Below are 17809 nucleotides of genomic sequence, written 5' to 3' on the forward strand. Positions count from 1 at the left end.
CGGGGCGCTTCTCCGGGTCAGCAGTGACGCGCCGGCCGAGGCGGAAGCGAGCGGTCCCGGCGGTCGGGTTCAAGGTCGCGCTTGACCGCCGCCGGCGCGACGAAACCGCTCGCCGCCGCAGCGAGGCGCGCTCCTCGCCTCCAGTCGCTTCCTCGCCGACAATGACTTCGCGGCTCCTCCTCATTCTGGTGAGTGCAGTGCTTGTTCGTCTCACAGGGTTTCACGTCTACTGTTGTGCACGCTGTATTACGCCGAGTAGCCGAGTAGCATGTTTCATTTTCTTGTCACCTCCACGGTTTTATAGATAGGTCTGTCAAATTACTGTCATTCTCCGTCGGCTTAGTGAAGCTCGCGGTGGCCTGCGAACAAACGGCGCTAGTAGAAGTTGAATCCATCATTAACATTGGGTTAAATGAGAGTTTCGTATAAAATATGATATTAGTTCTAATTCTGTTTCAATTTTTGAAGTTTTTTTTCCGCCAGATTAATATTTTTTTCATTTGTTTGGTTGCTTGATACATGCCTAATCTGTACCAAAGCTTTAATTTTTTTTCCGAATTTTTTTTATTTAAATTAAAGTGTTATTTTAGAAATATGTTTTAATGTTTTCTGAAGTACCTAAGAGGCGTGACGTAGTTTTTAAGTTCATTGCCTAGAAATATGTCGGCTCGTGTGCGATACCCACTAGTATTGTAGGTTTTACATTTTCATTTTTCTCGCAATATTAAACTAATAATCACAGAATTTAAATATGTTTAACCAGTTACATTACTCCACCATTAAAAATAGTTCTGGTTGAAATTTAATAATTAACCAATTTGTAATAAACTTAACTATATTGAATATGTTAATATTAAATATACATTTAACTGTTAAATATAGTTAATTGTTTAATATTGTGAAAAAAAATTAAAATGTAAAACAAAAGCAGCACCAGTGGGTATCGAACCCAAGCCGGCTGATTAACAGGCCATGCGATGGACCATTGTGCCATGTCCCTGACTTGATAATCATTTTAAACATATTCTTGAAACATAATTTCATCTTAACTAACAAATTCGGAAACAATTTAAGGAATTGGTTGTAGAAGAGGCATTTACCAAGCACCCAAACAAATGAAAAAATAGTAATCTGAGAAAATTTTTTAAAAAATTGAAACGGAATTAGGACTTATATCATATTTCATTTAACAAAATGTTAATGATGGGTTCAACTAACACTAGTGCCATTAGTTCGCAGGCCGTAACGCCGTGAGCTTCACTAACATAAGCAGACGAGACACGCCAAGGCAAAGAATAGGAGGTTGCCAGACCTATCTAAATGACCGTGTCACCACTACCAATTTAGAGAGTTTTCTGTCAACTTATGCCTATAGTTATCTTGCATTTGTTGTTCACAAATTTAACCGGTTATTATTTAACCGCTATTTTTCAAACTGTAAAGGTCGAGCAAGTGATCATGACTGTGAACTCTTGTTTGATAATTTACCGCCATAAAATTAGATTTATAAATATTTGTTGAGTATATTTAAGCCAAAACTTAGAGTGCGAGAAAGCTATCGTGATGAATTTACTGGAAATTATCTCAAAGAATAGTAATTAATAAGAAAATTAAATAAACAGCATGGAGTGTGAAACCGATTATTTTGCTTTTATAATTTCGTGTGTATGCTAATAATTTAAACCCAATTTATAACAATGGTGATTTGTTTACAATTGGTAACATAAATTAAATAAATGTTTATTTGGAACGTGCTCTCATGAACAGTGAAGTATAATCGTGTGGGAAACGTTTAAATTAAACTTCATTCCGTATCTTTTGTTGTAAATACATACATATTTAGAATAAAAATCACACAAACACACACCTACATATATATATATACAAAATAATATGAACCATGAATTTTTATGGCTTTGGGAAAATCAAATTTGTATTGATTAAGTGTGACATACTACAGATAGTTTTACGACAAACCCTCCGTACAAACTGTTAGTTTAAAAACGTTTTCATGCTTTCAATTTACTCTGAGATTGAAATATAAATTTGGCCTTTAAACATTTATTAAATTGATCAAACCATTTATAAACTATCAACTAAAGTTATCAACTAAAATTCATTGAAAACATACATACGACTTGTGGTCTAAATTGTTCCCAAGGCTGGTATAAGAAGAACGTAGTTGTATATTTTTCTTCAGCTTTTAATTGGTTTAATGTTTGAGAGTCTGTTACAAGAGACTTGACCTTTCTGAGCTGCATAGTGGGTACTTACCTGCAAAGGGGCTGAAGTCTTTAGGCCGTAACGATTTTTACTCTTCGGAAACGAAGGTTTCTGATATATAGAACATTATCCCAAAGTTGAAATTTTGTACAGTGGCAGAATAAACGTTTCTCAGTAAAATATCAAAAGTTAACCACCGCAAACCTTGTGCGTCACACCGGAAACGTGCTGTTAAATCGAAATGATAATTTCTTGAAACGATCCACAAAAATGCTCTTCTTAAACGCAATTTATGTAGTAGAATTTCAGTATGACTACTGGAACTAATATAAAAACATTTCCTTACGTGTTAATTGTGATAAAAAGTACACAGTTTTAATATCATATAATCTAATACACAATTTAAATCATTAAAGTTAAGAAAACTATTTTTATTCAATTTTATGGAAATATAAACACAAATTACATAAATATGAACCGTTCAACACAAAAATCAACTTAATAAACGCTGTTACATATTTCTTAAGCTTTAAATTTATATATTTGTTGAGAGTATTGTACAATCGATCTAACCGCTAAAGCGTTCCGAGCTTCGTAGTGAGTACTTTTCTGCGGCGGTACTTAAATCACTCGGGCTGGGACGATTTTCGATCTTAAGAAACAAATATGTTTAATGTATCGAAAATTATCACAAATCTGTTACTTTTGTACAGTGGAAGAATAAACTTTTCCTGGTTACATATCAAAAGTGTACTACCGCAAACCTAGATAAAAATAAAACTTGCTGGATATGATTTGCTTAAGTAAAAAGGTGTTGTAGTATGATTCACTCTCTATTTTCTATTTTATTAATAAATAAATAATGCAATTATTGCTGGGACCAATAGCGTTATTTCTAGGGACAACATTTATAATATTTTAGTGTAATTTTATACAACGAGCCTTGGACAAAATTTTGACGGACATTATTAATGAACTCGCGATTTCATTCGAAACGAGTGCACTTATTTTTTTTTTCGTGTAATGTACAGCAAACTTAGTTTAATTTTTTTCTTCACACGCCATACTGCTACGGTAATAAGAACATCAAATTACTTTATTCCGTTACTACGGTGAAACAGAGCTAACCCAAAAATTATCGAATTCCCCGCAAAGTTTTGATAAACTGACGAAAGGTTATCGTACAAGTTGCAGACCCATACGTGACTAAAGAGAAAGGCTAAATTCTCTTACCGTTATTATTTCTGGGACAGACACCGTCTCGTTCGCTAGAGTCATAAACGACTCTCACACCCTTGCAAAAACAGCCGCCCGGCTTTTGCCACTCTAGGGATCCATCGAAGTCAGCTATCCAGCACACAAATATATCAACTTAAAAAAAAAAAATCTTTCATGCTAAATATTTTGCAAAAGCTTTGTTGTTTTATTTATTTTTTTGTAAATAATAGTTAGTAATAATATTATAAAAGCAGCATTTGTGTCATTTTTATGTAAACATTAACTTATTTTCAAGAATTAAATTTCTTAAAATATTTTATAATACATGCTTAGTTAATATTTAGTATTGTTCTGATCGTAAATAAAGTGATGCGTAAAAAAATTATTTATTTAAATAATATTCAATTTTAAATAATACAATTTTTGTAACAAATTATTTAACCACAGATAGAAAAATAACGTTCTCATACAGTTTTAGATAAACAAATTCCATAATTTAGTGTTAATTTTCATGTTGAATCAAAAATCGTTCATAGAAGAGAATCAATAGAAATTAAGTCTTGACATGTAATTGGAATATACCCTATCATATGAATTATATATATTTCTAATAACCGGTAGATAAGTCCAAGTGTAATAATGAGTGTCGCAATGTCGCGCCGGCCGCGGCCGTAAGAACTTATAACGGCCACAGTTCGACACACCCTGCGTCGTTCGGGCCGCTCCAGGAAGCCAACTTATTGCGCTAGATTTTTTTTAAACAGACTGTCTTAAAGCTAAAACAATATGCAAAAACATTTATGAAGAAACGTTTTACACTGGGCTTGTTATTTTTGTGTAAATCGTATATTTATCTGGGTGCCAGAGATAAAAAAGATTCATAAATTAGTCGATTTAAATCTTATTTTTAATATACACATTTGGAATATTTTTTAATGTTAATGTGCAAACTAGCGTTTCTAGGTTATTTTTGTATGTTTATGGAGAATATACGTTAAAAATGGCATAAATGGGAAGCATTTTAATGGACTGCTGTAAGTCGCTGTTAACTAGGACTTACTGCTCATTTTCAGTGATACGCTCAAGGTCAAGAGCGGTAAACTTTCAGTATATTGTTGAGCATAGTCGACTCTACCACTGTACAAATATTAAGCTTCGGACAGTTTTATGTCTTCGTTTCCTGGATTTTGTTTTATTTTTTTTCCTAACCTAATTAAAAACTAAGTGTGTTGGGGGAGGGTTCCGGGTTAGGGAGGGAGACTAAGTGCGTCTAAGAACGAAAGCCCATACGCTCTAATCATGCAGGGTATTAGCCATGCAGGAGGGGTAGCATGCATGGGGCGACTGAATTGCGCCCCATTGGAAAGGGCGCCTTTCAGGTTTTTTCGAGCACACACACAATTATTTAAATCCTGATAGGCTGCCTTTCCAGAGTTGGCTGTTCGCTTTGCTTTAAGCGAAAGAAAACCCTGAATTGTGCCCCATCGGAAAGGCCGCCTTTCAGGTTTTTTCCTTGTACGCATACAGTCCGTAAAATCCTGATGGGCTGCCTTTCCAAAGTTGGCTGTTCGCCTTGTTTTAAGCGAAAGAAAACCCTGAATTGTGCCCCATCGGAAAGGCCGCCTTTCAGGTTTTTTCCTTGTACGCATACAGTCCGTAAAATCCTGATGGGCTGCCTTTCCAGAGTTGGCTGTTCGCCTTGTTTTAAGCGAAAGAAAGCCCTGAATTGTGCCCCATCGGAAAGGCTCCCTTTCAGAAATTTTTAGTTTTCGTTAGATCGTTGTGGGCACTGAATTTCGCCCCATTGGAAAGGCCGCCTTTCAGGTTTTTTCCTTGTACGCATACAGTTTGTATAATCCTGATGGGCTGCCTTTCCAGAGTTGGCTGTTCGCTCTGTTTTAAGCGAAAGAAAACCCTGAATTTCGCCCCATCGGAACGGCCGCCTTTCAGGTTTTTACTTGTACGCATACAGTTCGTAAAATCCTGATGGGCTGCCTTTCCAGAGTTGGCTGTTCGCTCTGTTTTAAGCGAAAGAAAACCCTGAATTTCGCCCCATCGGAAAGGCCGCCTTTCAGGTTTTTCCTTGTACGCATACAGTTCGTAAAATCCTGATGGGCTGCCTTTCCAGAGTTGGCTGTTCGCTCTGTTTTAAGCGAAAGAAAACCCTGAATTGTGCCCCATCGGAAAGGCCGCCTTTCAGGTTTTTTCTTTGTACGCATACAGTTCGTAAAATCCTGATGGGCTGCCTTTCCAGAGTTGGCTGTTCGCTCTGTTTTAAGCGAAAGAAAACCCTGAATTTCGCCCCATCGGAAAGGCCGCCTTTCAGGTTTTTCCTTGTACGCATACAGTTCGTAAAATCCTGATGGGCTGCCTTTCCAGGGTTGGCTGTTCGCTCTGTTTTAAGCGAAAGAAAACCCTGAATTGTGCCCCATCGGAAAGGCCGCCTTTCAGGTTTTTTTCTTGTACGCAATCAGCTCGTAAACACCTGATGGGCTACTCAGATAGTTTATACTCTTTATTTTATTCCAAGACAATTTTGAATTGTCCCCTATTGTTGAATGATCGGCGCAGATAAAACCCTTTTACGCTTAAAATGCAATCAATGTATGTCTATACAAATTAATATTAAACTTATGGTGTACGACAAAACGAACAATTTTAGTTTCCTTGTAATATTTTATTTAAACATTATAGTTATCTGCTGACTGATGTCTACCATCAGAAACAAAATCGATGCTTATACAATCGCCCAAGAGATCATAAAGCTATACGTGAAGGAAATACAACGTAAATAAAATTATAATACAACTTATTGCTAGGTACTATTACAGAATAAGACCACGGGGCGTTAGGACATCCAGTGGGCATTACAGTGACTTGTACGGCCGTAGATGTACACACAGGCACAAGACAGCTTTGTTTTTGACATTCGGTGAGGGATAGTAGAGAGCTTTTATAAAGATTGCCGTGACAACTTGTCTATGTTCTTGCGGGTTTGTGGAAGTAGTGTTGCATTTAGTGGGATTTAAACTGTGTAACGCAGAAGGCCTACTGACCATAGTTCTAATCTACGTTTTTTGCACCCATGAATGTGAAGCCATGTAAAGTTAATGTAATAGAAAAAAGTTTAAAATAATCAAAATGAAAAAGTCTATGTGAAAGCGTCTGAGTGCCTGATTATGGCCAGTAATTATAACATACAAAATGAAGTGTACTCACCGATAAACTAAGCTCTAAGCTCTCTTTTTATGTGTATTATATATATATATATATATATATATATATATATATATATATATATATATATATATATATATACACACAAACACACACACACGCCACGGTACCAGGTTTTCGTAAAAGCTGCTGCGTGGACTACTGTAGCTGCTCCCATAACACCTTATATCATAGAAATCGTCAGACCAAGAGCAGATTTCGCAGCGGGTTTGACGATATAGCATGCTTTATTTTCTCCAGGAGGTGAACAGGGTTGAAAAATGTTTACACCATTTTATTTTTAACTCCCTAACCTGTGCAGATATGGTACTGCTATTTGGTTCAAAAAAATTGCTAAATTAAAGTACCTATATAATGGTATAGGATTTAGGAAATTATAAAAATAAGGGAGTGAAAAGGGGCGCAAACTGTCTTTGCAATTTCCTTAAAATCTCCCTCTAAATCCCCATAACTTGGGCAGAAATCGCTATGCTTTTTGGTTTCAAACATTGTTGATTTAAATACCTAAAAAAAAAGTATTTTCAGGATTTTTCGAAGTTAAAAATTTAAGGGGTAGAAAAGTGGTGAAAACTGTTTTCGCCATATACTTAATAGCTCCCTAATCTGAACAAATATACAAATATATTTATACTATTTGGTTTCAAATCACTGCTTACTTAAATACCTACAAACTAATTATTTATTTTTTAGACATTTGGAAATGTAGGGACTGAAATTGGGGTAAACCTGTTTTCGCAATAAACTGGACATATATCTTTATCCTCTCTGGTATAAATCTCAACTGGACATGTATAGTTTTTCCCTTAGTATATTAAACTCAGAGTAAAACATAGACTAAACAATTTTAATGCGGGTAAAGTCGCGTCAGGACAGCGTCAGGACCATTATAATAATGGCGAAAGTTTATATTTTTGTTATTCAATCACGCCTGAACAGGTTTGTATAATATTTGGCATAGAGAAACTTTATGTCCAGGAATAGAACATACGCTATTTTTATCCCGAAAAATGGGTTTCTAAGGGAACTAATCAGACATGATCTTTGTTAAGGCTCTACTATACTTTTTGCTAGGTGATATGATATTGTGACCATACATAGGCCTACATAAATAATTTATGCAAAGTTCGTTTGCCTTCCGTTACATAAATGTACGTATATGTTCATCGTTTCTTATGGCCGTAGCAGGAAGTGTTAACATTTTTACAAGCTTTTATTTAACTTGCAATGTTTGTATGTATGTATATCTGTGTGTTCGACACTAATCTTGGAAGCAGAATTAGAACCACTTCCCTATGTCCGATTAAGCTCAAATTTGGTGCACATATGTATCTTCGGTGACAATACAACAATATGGTACCATGAAGTTCTGATAATGAAGCCGGAAGATGGCCATAGTAATTTCTGAACTAAATAAGATAAACCCATCGAGTTTGGGCTCGATAGAATCGTTTTGAGGAGTATGTTTTTAAACCTCAAATCTACACTGAAATAAAACTTAGTTTGTAAAAACAAATTTGAAATATAGCAAATGAATTAGGCGCAATGATTAGGTTTATACTATCTCAACAATAAGCCAAATTGTTTTATTAATAACAAAAAAAACTAAACATCTATATTATAGTGTTTACATAGAGAAATAATATACACAAAATTTTAGAGTACCACAGGGCAAAAAACACAAAATCTGCTTTCTGTAAAAAAGTTGAAGGTCAAGATGCGAAAGTGGAAGACGTTCATCTACCTTAAGAACTTCAGAGGCTCAGCGGCATATTGGCGTACTGCATTAAACGAACTGTTGGCACAAATTCGGTGTCTAGGACCGCAGACTTACTTTTTGACATTCAGTTGCAATGACATCAATTGGCTAGATATGTTAAAAGCTCTCCTCATCGTCGTTGGACAACCTATGGAATATCCGGATGATTTGGATATGGTAACAACACAGCGGTTAATTGAACAGTATCCCGTAATTGTTCGCAGACATTTCATGTATCGCCACAACGCCCTTATGAAATTTATGTTAAGCAAACATACAATTTTAAATGGTCGTATTAAATATTTCTGGCGGAGAATCGAATTTAATAACCGCGGAAGCTCCCATATTCACAAGGTAGTTTGGGTGTTCACATTATTCAACCTAAATCTGTGCAATTCCCGATAAATTTTTGTCACGGCACTGCAGAACGAAATTATGAATTATATTACGCTAGGCTTGCGCAGTACACAAAATGCAAGGTAGCACTGTCGACCACGCCGTCGTGTACCTACTAAGGTTCAAAGCTCTTCGCAGCTGGTCAAGCCATATGTGGCCCTAAGTAGAGTAAATTCGTAAGAAGGTCTACTTATTGATGAATTAGACTGCACCAAAATTGACTGACAAACAAACAGTCAATATCGACGCTCTAAATGAAATGAACAGCTTAAGAATCATTTCGATATTTACAATGATAAATAAAAATTATGAAATAAATTAATTCTAAAAAAATAAAAAAAAACTTTTATTTAAATGCTCTAAAAACAAGAAAATAAATTAAATTGATTCAAAATCATCTTTTTATAACATTACACAACACCACTATTTTTATGAAACTAGCGACGGGTCGCCCCCAGAAGACCGTAGCGACACTAAACCGTACGCTACCTACCTGGCCAATGGTAGTGGGGGGGCGTGTCATGCGGGTGGGGGAAGGCTTTCCTCACGCCAGTTAGCCAGTCATTTAGCTGTTCCTTCAACACGCCTGCGTTCACAGTCCTGACAGAACAACCACGCAAGTCAAAGTTTATGTTTTTAATGAAATTATTGATAGTTTATTATAATTTTTAATTAACTGTTGAAACGCATTTGTTTAGTCACTTAAGCTAATAGTTTAATTAAAGGTTACGGTAAGTGATGGTTTTTTTAATATATCGAAATGCGATATAATTTTTATAGCCTAATAGCCCATGAATTTTAGTGTTCTACCTGAAAAAAAAATAATGCAGTTTAGAAATTTGGCACAGATGTTCCTTTGGGTGTTAAAAATTGATCCTAAAAAGTCCCCATCTCTCAGATGCTGGCTTCATACATTTTTAAGGCAATAAGGGCGTAAGTGCCAAAATATGCATATCACGACTGTTGCGTGAAAAAAACTCATTCTAATATATCAAAATTTGGTCAAAATTTTAAAGTTAAGGGCCCTTAGTCCTTAATCATTCGTTTTTATTACTTTATACATGGCAAAAATTATCTTATAACCTAATTTATACTCAACTAATGGAAGTAAAATATATCACTGCTCTATACAATCACCAGTTACATCAAATTCACCACTGATAGGAAAAAATATACCTATATAAAACATTTTCCGTTATTTTATAAGCTTTAAATCGGTTGGTCAAACATGTATATGCGATAATAATTGACTGACGTATTAAGGATTACAATGAACTACTGTACAACAATGGGTTTTTGAGCAATTTAGGTCAATATTGACTATAGCATATTACCTGAAAAATAATAATGTAGTCTTGAAATTTGGCACAGATGCTCCTTTGGGTATTAAAAATTGATCCTAAAAAGTCCCCATCTCTCAGATGCCGACTTCATACTTTTTTAAGGCAATAAGGTTGTAAGTGCCGAAATATGCATGTCACGACTGTTGCGCGAAAAATTTTCATTCAGTTGTATCGTAATCTTAGCTACATAGTTTTGTACACTTCAAACCGATTGTTGAATAGAGTTTGATCGTGTATTGGATTATCAAGAAAACAATGGCAAAAACACGTACAAAGTTTATGAGTTGTGTTTAGAAATTTTTTTGATACGGCTGTAGCGACCAGCCATCCTATCTTATTTTAACTCAATAACGTTCATTGTTTAAGAGAGTCGTTATTTTAAGAACTAATTTTATAACCTTACATCAATTATACTGTTCCTGAGCTTACTTTTACTCTCCATAATTTATTTGTGTTAACGCTTAATAGCCCCCTTCTTTAAGAATTTTATTTTAAAACTATTTCTCTAGACTCATAAAAAATTAAAAACTTTGTTTTAAATTTTATATGAAAAAATTAGCCTGAAAACAAATTTAAGTATTTTTTTTTTTTTTTCGTCACCATACAAAATATTGCCTGAATTTATTTTTCGGTGGACTGATTCATACTGCTGTATTTTTTAAGTGTACTTGTGTTTGGTTGCCAAAATATTTAGTGTAACTTCTGCAATCACAAACATTGTGTCGTTTTTTTACCAGTTACAAAATTACTTTAAATTAAATAAATAAGGAAAGTAGCATTTTAACAAATATTTTCGTGTTGGTTAACTTGAATATTTTAACATTAAAAGAGAACAAAATTACATAACATTTTCATGGACTAACAAATTTCTGAATTCTTGCAAGTAGTAAGGTCTGGCGAGTCGAAAACATAATTTAGAGTTATTATTGTTGTTAAAGTTGGGTTCTACCCGACTTTGACGAATTACTTTGACAGAAAAATAACATATATAATGAAGTTCCATAACTCAGGTAGAATTTGATGCTTAGAGTGAAATTTGAATCCTAGATTCCAATTTTACCTAGAAACTGAAAGATTCAAATTCAAAAAAATGAAATACATTACAAAAATTATGAATTCTTTTTTCATTCTCTTGTCTTAAGACAAATGTTTATAAATAAAACTTATATCAATACGTATTTGAAACCAGTCACATGAAAAAAAATTATTAGTGTCAATTAATTCAATTACGGTATTTGAACCTCGGGAAGACAACAAAAAATCCACCGCTGTCTTTAAAATTCCAAGCCCATTAGGTGACTGATCTCCTCCGCAGCAAGCAGTAAGTCTTTTATGTTCAAATACTATTTCTATTCTTTAACTTTTCAATCTCACTGAACATGTCATAACAATATACAGAATGCTGGCATGTAAATCTTCATACAATTAAAAAAATGACAATTATTACACAAGTGTTATGAAATGTAACATCATTAAAAAAAACAGTTCTAACCAAGAAGACGCAATTTTTTGTTTATACAAATCAATAATTTATAAACGACTTATTTGTACATATAATTGGATTCACTTACAACATACTAAAGTGTGTGCATGTTATTAGATTTAAAGGCGTAAAATGCACACGCCGTCCATTTCACACTTGTTTTATTCGTCATGACTAGAGACCTGCAAAATTCGCGGATTCATTTGGTGATAGACTAGAATACAAACACATATACCTCTTAGATAATTTTTCTATTGGCTTACTGTTCATCTGGACAAATGTCAACGAATTATAAACCCTGAACCAAAGAAGGATCGAATCACAGGCAAACCAGCTGAGACGACTTACAAGTTGGTAGCCAATGAACTTGCGTTATTTGCCCGAGTGCACAGAGGTATGTACAGTCTATCCTGAAGGCCATCGAAACCGCGAATTTTGCAGGTCTCTAGTCATGACGGGTGAGCCGCACTTAATGTTTACAAATACAAATACAAATAGGATTATTTATTTTATTGTATTGAATGAAACCTTACATATGTAAGAAATTAATTCCTCTTTCGCTAGACGTGATTTTAAATTTCTCGTTGGAAGCCTCCGATTTGATTTACTTCGCGGGCAAATTACTTGAAATGTTGTGAGACACTCTGTGCTTAGTTTTCGTTTGGCGAAAACAAGGCTTTGAAAATAACGTTTTGCGGTAATATTTTGTTCAGAAAACATTTGTATGAAAAATTGTGTTTATGTTTTAATATTGTAGTAAGAAGCCACATCGAATTTTCTTATATCAAATATCCGTCTGATAGTTTTAATTTTCTTTTTGAGTATTTATTCTTCAATGTCTTCATTTTTTAACATGGATGCTTTGGTATCTGTATTTATAAATGGAAGTAACTGACCTATTTCTAAGCATTGCTTTGTTTTTAAGTGGGTTCTTAAGCCAGTGATATAACGTTGACTGATGTTCAAAAATTGAGAACACATTAGGCCTTCAGACGTATTTAATTAATGCCATTAACCTTAAACATTACTGTCACCAAAATTCTTCTGATGTGGTTTTGAAATAGCCATACTTTACTAGTACCCGCAATTAAAAATAATAGATTAGGTTTTGTACATGAATTAATGTAATACACCTTACGTGAATAGCTAATAAAATTGTTCTAAAAAGTTACCACAATTCAATGGGATTATCTTGAATCAAGGTAAAGGCAGAAATTATACAAATGAACGTAAACAAAAATATACTTTACTAACACGACGACGGATTGTTCGCGAAACCACCCATGTTTTTTGCGCGAGTCAAATGCCAACTGGCGAGTGAGACGGCGGCGCGGTGGCGCGGCTATGTCCGAGTGCATGCGAGATGCAGAGCGACGGAGCGGCAACGTCGCGCTAGGCGATTCAAAGAGCGGCAAATTGGACTGAATTTTGCGCGATTTGTCAACAAATTCACGATGTGGATCCACAAGCCAGTGCGGGATATCCCAGGCCTTTAGATGATGCTGGATCCCGCGGGATTGCGGAATTCCGCTTAGCTGTATTGCAATCCCTAGGCGGGTTACACACATATGCATCTCGCACGGTGCGACTAGCATTTTTGATGCCAGTAGCACTGTGCGAGATGCATGCAGGCTGCATGGTCGTGGCACGTGCTAGTGGCCAGGTGAGAGAGGTGGGGACGTTCTGGCACTCAGTTCATTGGAAAATGTCGTCGTCGTCGGATGATGAAATGCTGCTGTTACTTACCGTCATTAGAAGAAGACGACGTCGAAGAAGAATAAATATTCAACGTGAATATTGGGTACACCCTTATTGGCGCGAAAATGTTGAAAGTAGCCAATACATAATCAGTAAACAGCTCTTGGAACACCCAGAGAAATTCCAGAAGTTGTACCGCATGAATCCAGACACATATATAAAATTACGTGAACTTCTGAGAGACCATTGTGACATAAAGAATAGTAGATGGCGTGATTCTGTCGGTGTTGAGGAACGACTCTCTATTTTCTTAAGGTATGTAGTATATGAAAGAATGCATTAGAGTTTTTGCAATATATGATACATAGGAATGTTAAACGCCTGTCGCTAAGTATTAACATTATACGTAATGGAATCAGCTGATTATTTTAGCGATAATATTAATAAGAGTCTGTTTCTTTAGTTATTTAAGCAAAACCATTTTAGTGAATTTCACAACAATAAACAAAACTTAACTCAATGAATAATTGTGATTTGTACAGTCATAATTTGAATGTACAATTAACAATGGTGAATCCATTTCATTTAAAACATTGTAAATAGAGTTAATTGGTAGGCCTACGGTAGTCCCATGTCAAGTAGGAAGCAGTAGCTCCATCTGCATCCGAAGCATCGTAAACTTGCATGTTGTTGAAGTTCTGAGAAGAGGTCATGGGAAATTCATTTGACATCGTTACTGGAACTGGTGGTGTGGTCGCTGAACGGTTGAAGTTTCTAGGAAAGTTCATAGATGCACTGGGAATATTTCCTCCAACCCTTTCTGATGGTGTATTTGCTGAAGATGAGCGGCTTGATGATGCAAGATCTTCTTCTACCAGCTCATCTATAAGATCCAACACTTTACGTTTAAACCGTCTTTTGGTTGGAGGTGTAAAACCCTTTATGTCCGGTAAAATACTTTTGAAGAAGTCGAGGTCGGCTGATGATGTATCTTCTCTTTCATACCTGGTTGATTTCTTGTCTAAGTATGTGGAGACAGCCTTCTCTAATGAGTCTTCTTTTTTTGTGCTTTTCTTAACTTCGAGCTCCGCCATGCTGACAAAGACGAGGAAGGCGTAGTTGAAGGAGGGGTTTTGTGAAGAATTCCTCGTAGAAAATGTTGTTGTGGCCGTTTCAGTAGGCTGGTTCTGTTGTTGTTCCTCAACATCGTCCCCTAACTCTTCTATTCCATCTTCTGTTTCCTCCTTTTGAGATAATTGACTTAAGCCGAGGTTCCCCGACTGAGATTTAGACTTGGTATAGGGTCGTAAATATTGCAACTGGTCCCACAAGTAGTAAGGTTTCTTCGCACCGCTTCCAGTATCGCTCATACTCTTCGAGTACCTTGTGAATCCACCACGGATGTTTTTCCATCGCAATCAGCATTCCGCCTCTGAAAAAATAATAACACCTGTAGACATTTTAGCCCTATAATATTTAACTCAAAACTTTAGAGTAGCTACATTCTAATTTTCTCAGATTTTTTAGTAGCAGCAGCAGAAGTCTTTTTGCTACTCAATACCTTTTCATACTCAGCAAAATAATTGCTAAAAGTTACTTTATATGTTTGTATTTTCAGGTATTTATCTACGGGTTTGATATTTACTGCGCTTGCCTACGAATTTTACCGTGGAGTGTCAACTGTAAGCGAAATTGTGGAACACATTGCTGAGTGTTTGTGGGAGACTCTTCAAACAGACTATATGCCAATGCCTTCAAAAAACGATTGGAAAGTGATAAGTGACAGGTTCTACAAACAATGGAATATCCCGAATTGTTTGGGAAGCATAGACGGGAAACATGTGCGTTTGAAGTGACCGCAGAACTCGGGATCGGCTTATTACAATTATCATGGATTTTTCTCCTTGGCATTGTTGGCCTGCGTAGATGCGGACTCCCTGTTCACATGGATAAGTGTTGGAGGTTATGGTAGGAACAGCGACGGAAGAGTAATACAATATAGTGGCTTCCTCCAAGCTATAGAGATTAATGATCTGCGTATCCCGGATCCGAAGGCCATTACCAAACACTACAGACCCACCATTCCCTTACTTTTTCATCGGAGACCAAGGTTTTCCTTTGAAAGAGTTTCTATTTCGGCCGTACCCAAGAAAAGGAGACAATGATGTTAAGAGGGCATTTAACTATCAGTTGTCCCGTGCAAGAAAGAGTGTAGAATGTGCATTCGGAATGTTGGCACATAAGTTTCGAATTTTCTTGGGCCAAATAGAATGTGAGCCAACAAAAGCAATTAAAATAGTAAAATCTGCATGCGTTTTGCACAATTTCATTAAAGTTCATGATGGGAGGATCGGCAAACCTCAGTACGAGAATGAAGTTGAAGAAGCATACAACAACTTGACACCACTACAACAAACTCGCCCAATAGGACAGTCGTCTCGTGCCAAGGACCTTCGTACCATGCTGAGTGATTATTTTACAAGACCAGAAAACGCGTTGCCTTTTCAAAATATGTATAACTTTGTATGAATTTGTTATTTTAAAGAAGAAAATAACAAACAGCTTTCATTATGTAATAAATTATTCCTTATCTAATCTCATCTAATCTATATTACAAACATTCGAATCAGTTGTCCTAGTTTTTTCTATCGTTATATTGCCTAATTTAAAAATCTAAATATGTGCGGGCAAATCTGAAAATAAAAAAGCCTTATCAATTACAAAGTTTCCATGTATTGTATTACTAATATAGCTGTTGAAAGCGTGGTATGTAATTTATCATTAATAATTATTATTATCTATGTACTTTATTATAATCTTTATATATATATTTCTTGTGTGCGTGTGTATGTCACTGAACTCCTAGACGGCTGGACCGATTTTGATGAAATTTTGTGTGTGAGTTCACGGGGATTCGAGGATGGTTTAGATTCACAATTGGATATTTTATCTCGATTCTAAATTAAGAAAAACTAAAAAAACACACTTTAAAAGCAAAAATTGCAACGCATTATTAGAAGCCATTAAGTTTTGCTAATGTAAGGAACTAAGTAGAGAGTAAGAAAAAAATAAAGATCCTGACAGTTTATAGTGTCGCCATATTTGTTTCAATTTTTAATACCCTTTTTGTATATTACAATTTAAATTGCAGAAAAAAATCATGTTTCATAGCCACACAAATAGTGAGGATGGTTTAGATTCACAATTAGATATTTTATCTCGATTCTGAGTTAAGAAAAACTAAAAAAACACACTTTAAAAGCAAAAATTGCAACGCATTATTAGAAGTCATTAAGTTTTGCTATTGTAAGGAACTAAGTAGAGAGTAAGAAAAAAATAAAGAACCTGACAGTTTATAGTGTCGCCATATTTGTTTCAATTTTCAATACCCTTTTTGTATATTACATTTTAAATTGCAGAAAAAAAATCATGTTTCATAGCTACACAAATAGTGAGGATGGTTTGGATTCACAATTGGATATTTTATCTCGATTCTGAGTTAAGAAAAACTAAAAAAACACACTTTAAAAGCAAAAATTGCAACGCATTATAAGAAGCCATTAAGTTTTGCTATTGTAAGGAACTAAGTAGAGAGTAAGAAAAAAATAAAGAACCTGACAGTTTATAGTGTCGCCATATTTGTTTAAATTTTCAATACCCTTTTTGTAAATTACTGTTTAAATTGCAGAAAAAAAAATCATGTGTCATAGCCACACAAATAGTGAGGATGGTTTAGATTCACAATTGGATATTTTATCTCGATTTTGAGTTAAGAAAAACTAAAAAAACACGCTTTAAAAGCAAAATTTGCAACGCATTATAAGAAGCCATTAAGTTTTGCTATTGTAAGGAACTAAGTAGAAAGTAAGAAAAAAATAAAGATCCTGACAGTTTATAGTGTCGCCATATTTGTTTCAATTTTCAATACCCTTTTTGTATATTACAATTTAAATTGCAGAAATAAATCATGTTTCATAGCCACACAAATAGTGAGTGTGTGTCATTTCTCTATGTCCACGAGGTCTCGCCGCGTCAATTTTCTCCTTGGAGCGAACCCGTCCGCTTAATTAAATAAACAGCTTTTATCGTTGAATGATTTCTTGATTTATTTAATGAAAATATGCTCTCATAAAAAAATTAGTTAGATAGACATTCAATAGGTGTCTTTCTCTCACTCTCTCTCTGAAATGTATGTAGCTTGCTCGCGGGTCAGTAATGCAGACAATCTTTACATTCTAGCTCGAGACAGAAAAAACAGTAAATGTGGTTTACAAAGACATTTTATGAAGTGTCTTCCGTTCATTACATTTGAAAGTAGAAACATATTTACTCAAAATTTAGGTAGTAACATATTTTTATTGCAAAGACTGAAATAGAGGTGAGAAAAATTATCATTTGTGAACATAAGAAAACTACTACAACTGAATCAACTGTTATGTTATAATGTTTAAATTT

General features: G+C 35.1%; 1 protein-coding gene across 1 annotated transcript in view; it reads left to right on the forward strand.

The window, feature by feature from the left end:
• The window catches only part of LOC134529570 (uncharacterized), a 62538-nt gene continuing 44729 nt past the window's right edge, over positions 1-17809 (forward strand). The window contains exon 1 of the mRNA XM_063363797.1: positions 1-188. Coding sequence (XP_063219867.1) covers positions 162-188 — 27 coding nt within the window. The 5' untranslated portion in view covers positions 1-161. The remainder of the gene's footprint in view (positions 189-17809) is intronic.

Source organism: Bacillus rossius, chromosome 2 (assembly GCF_032445375.1).
Source record: "Bacillus rossius redtenbacheri isolate Brsri chromosome 2, Brsri_v3, whole genome shotgun sequence".
NCBI classification, from domain to species: Eukaryota; Metazoa; Arthropoda; class Insecta; order Phasmatodea; family Bacillidae; genus Bacillus; species Bacillus rossius.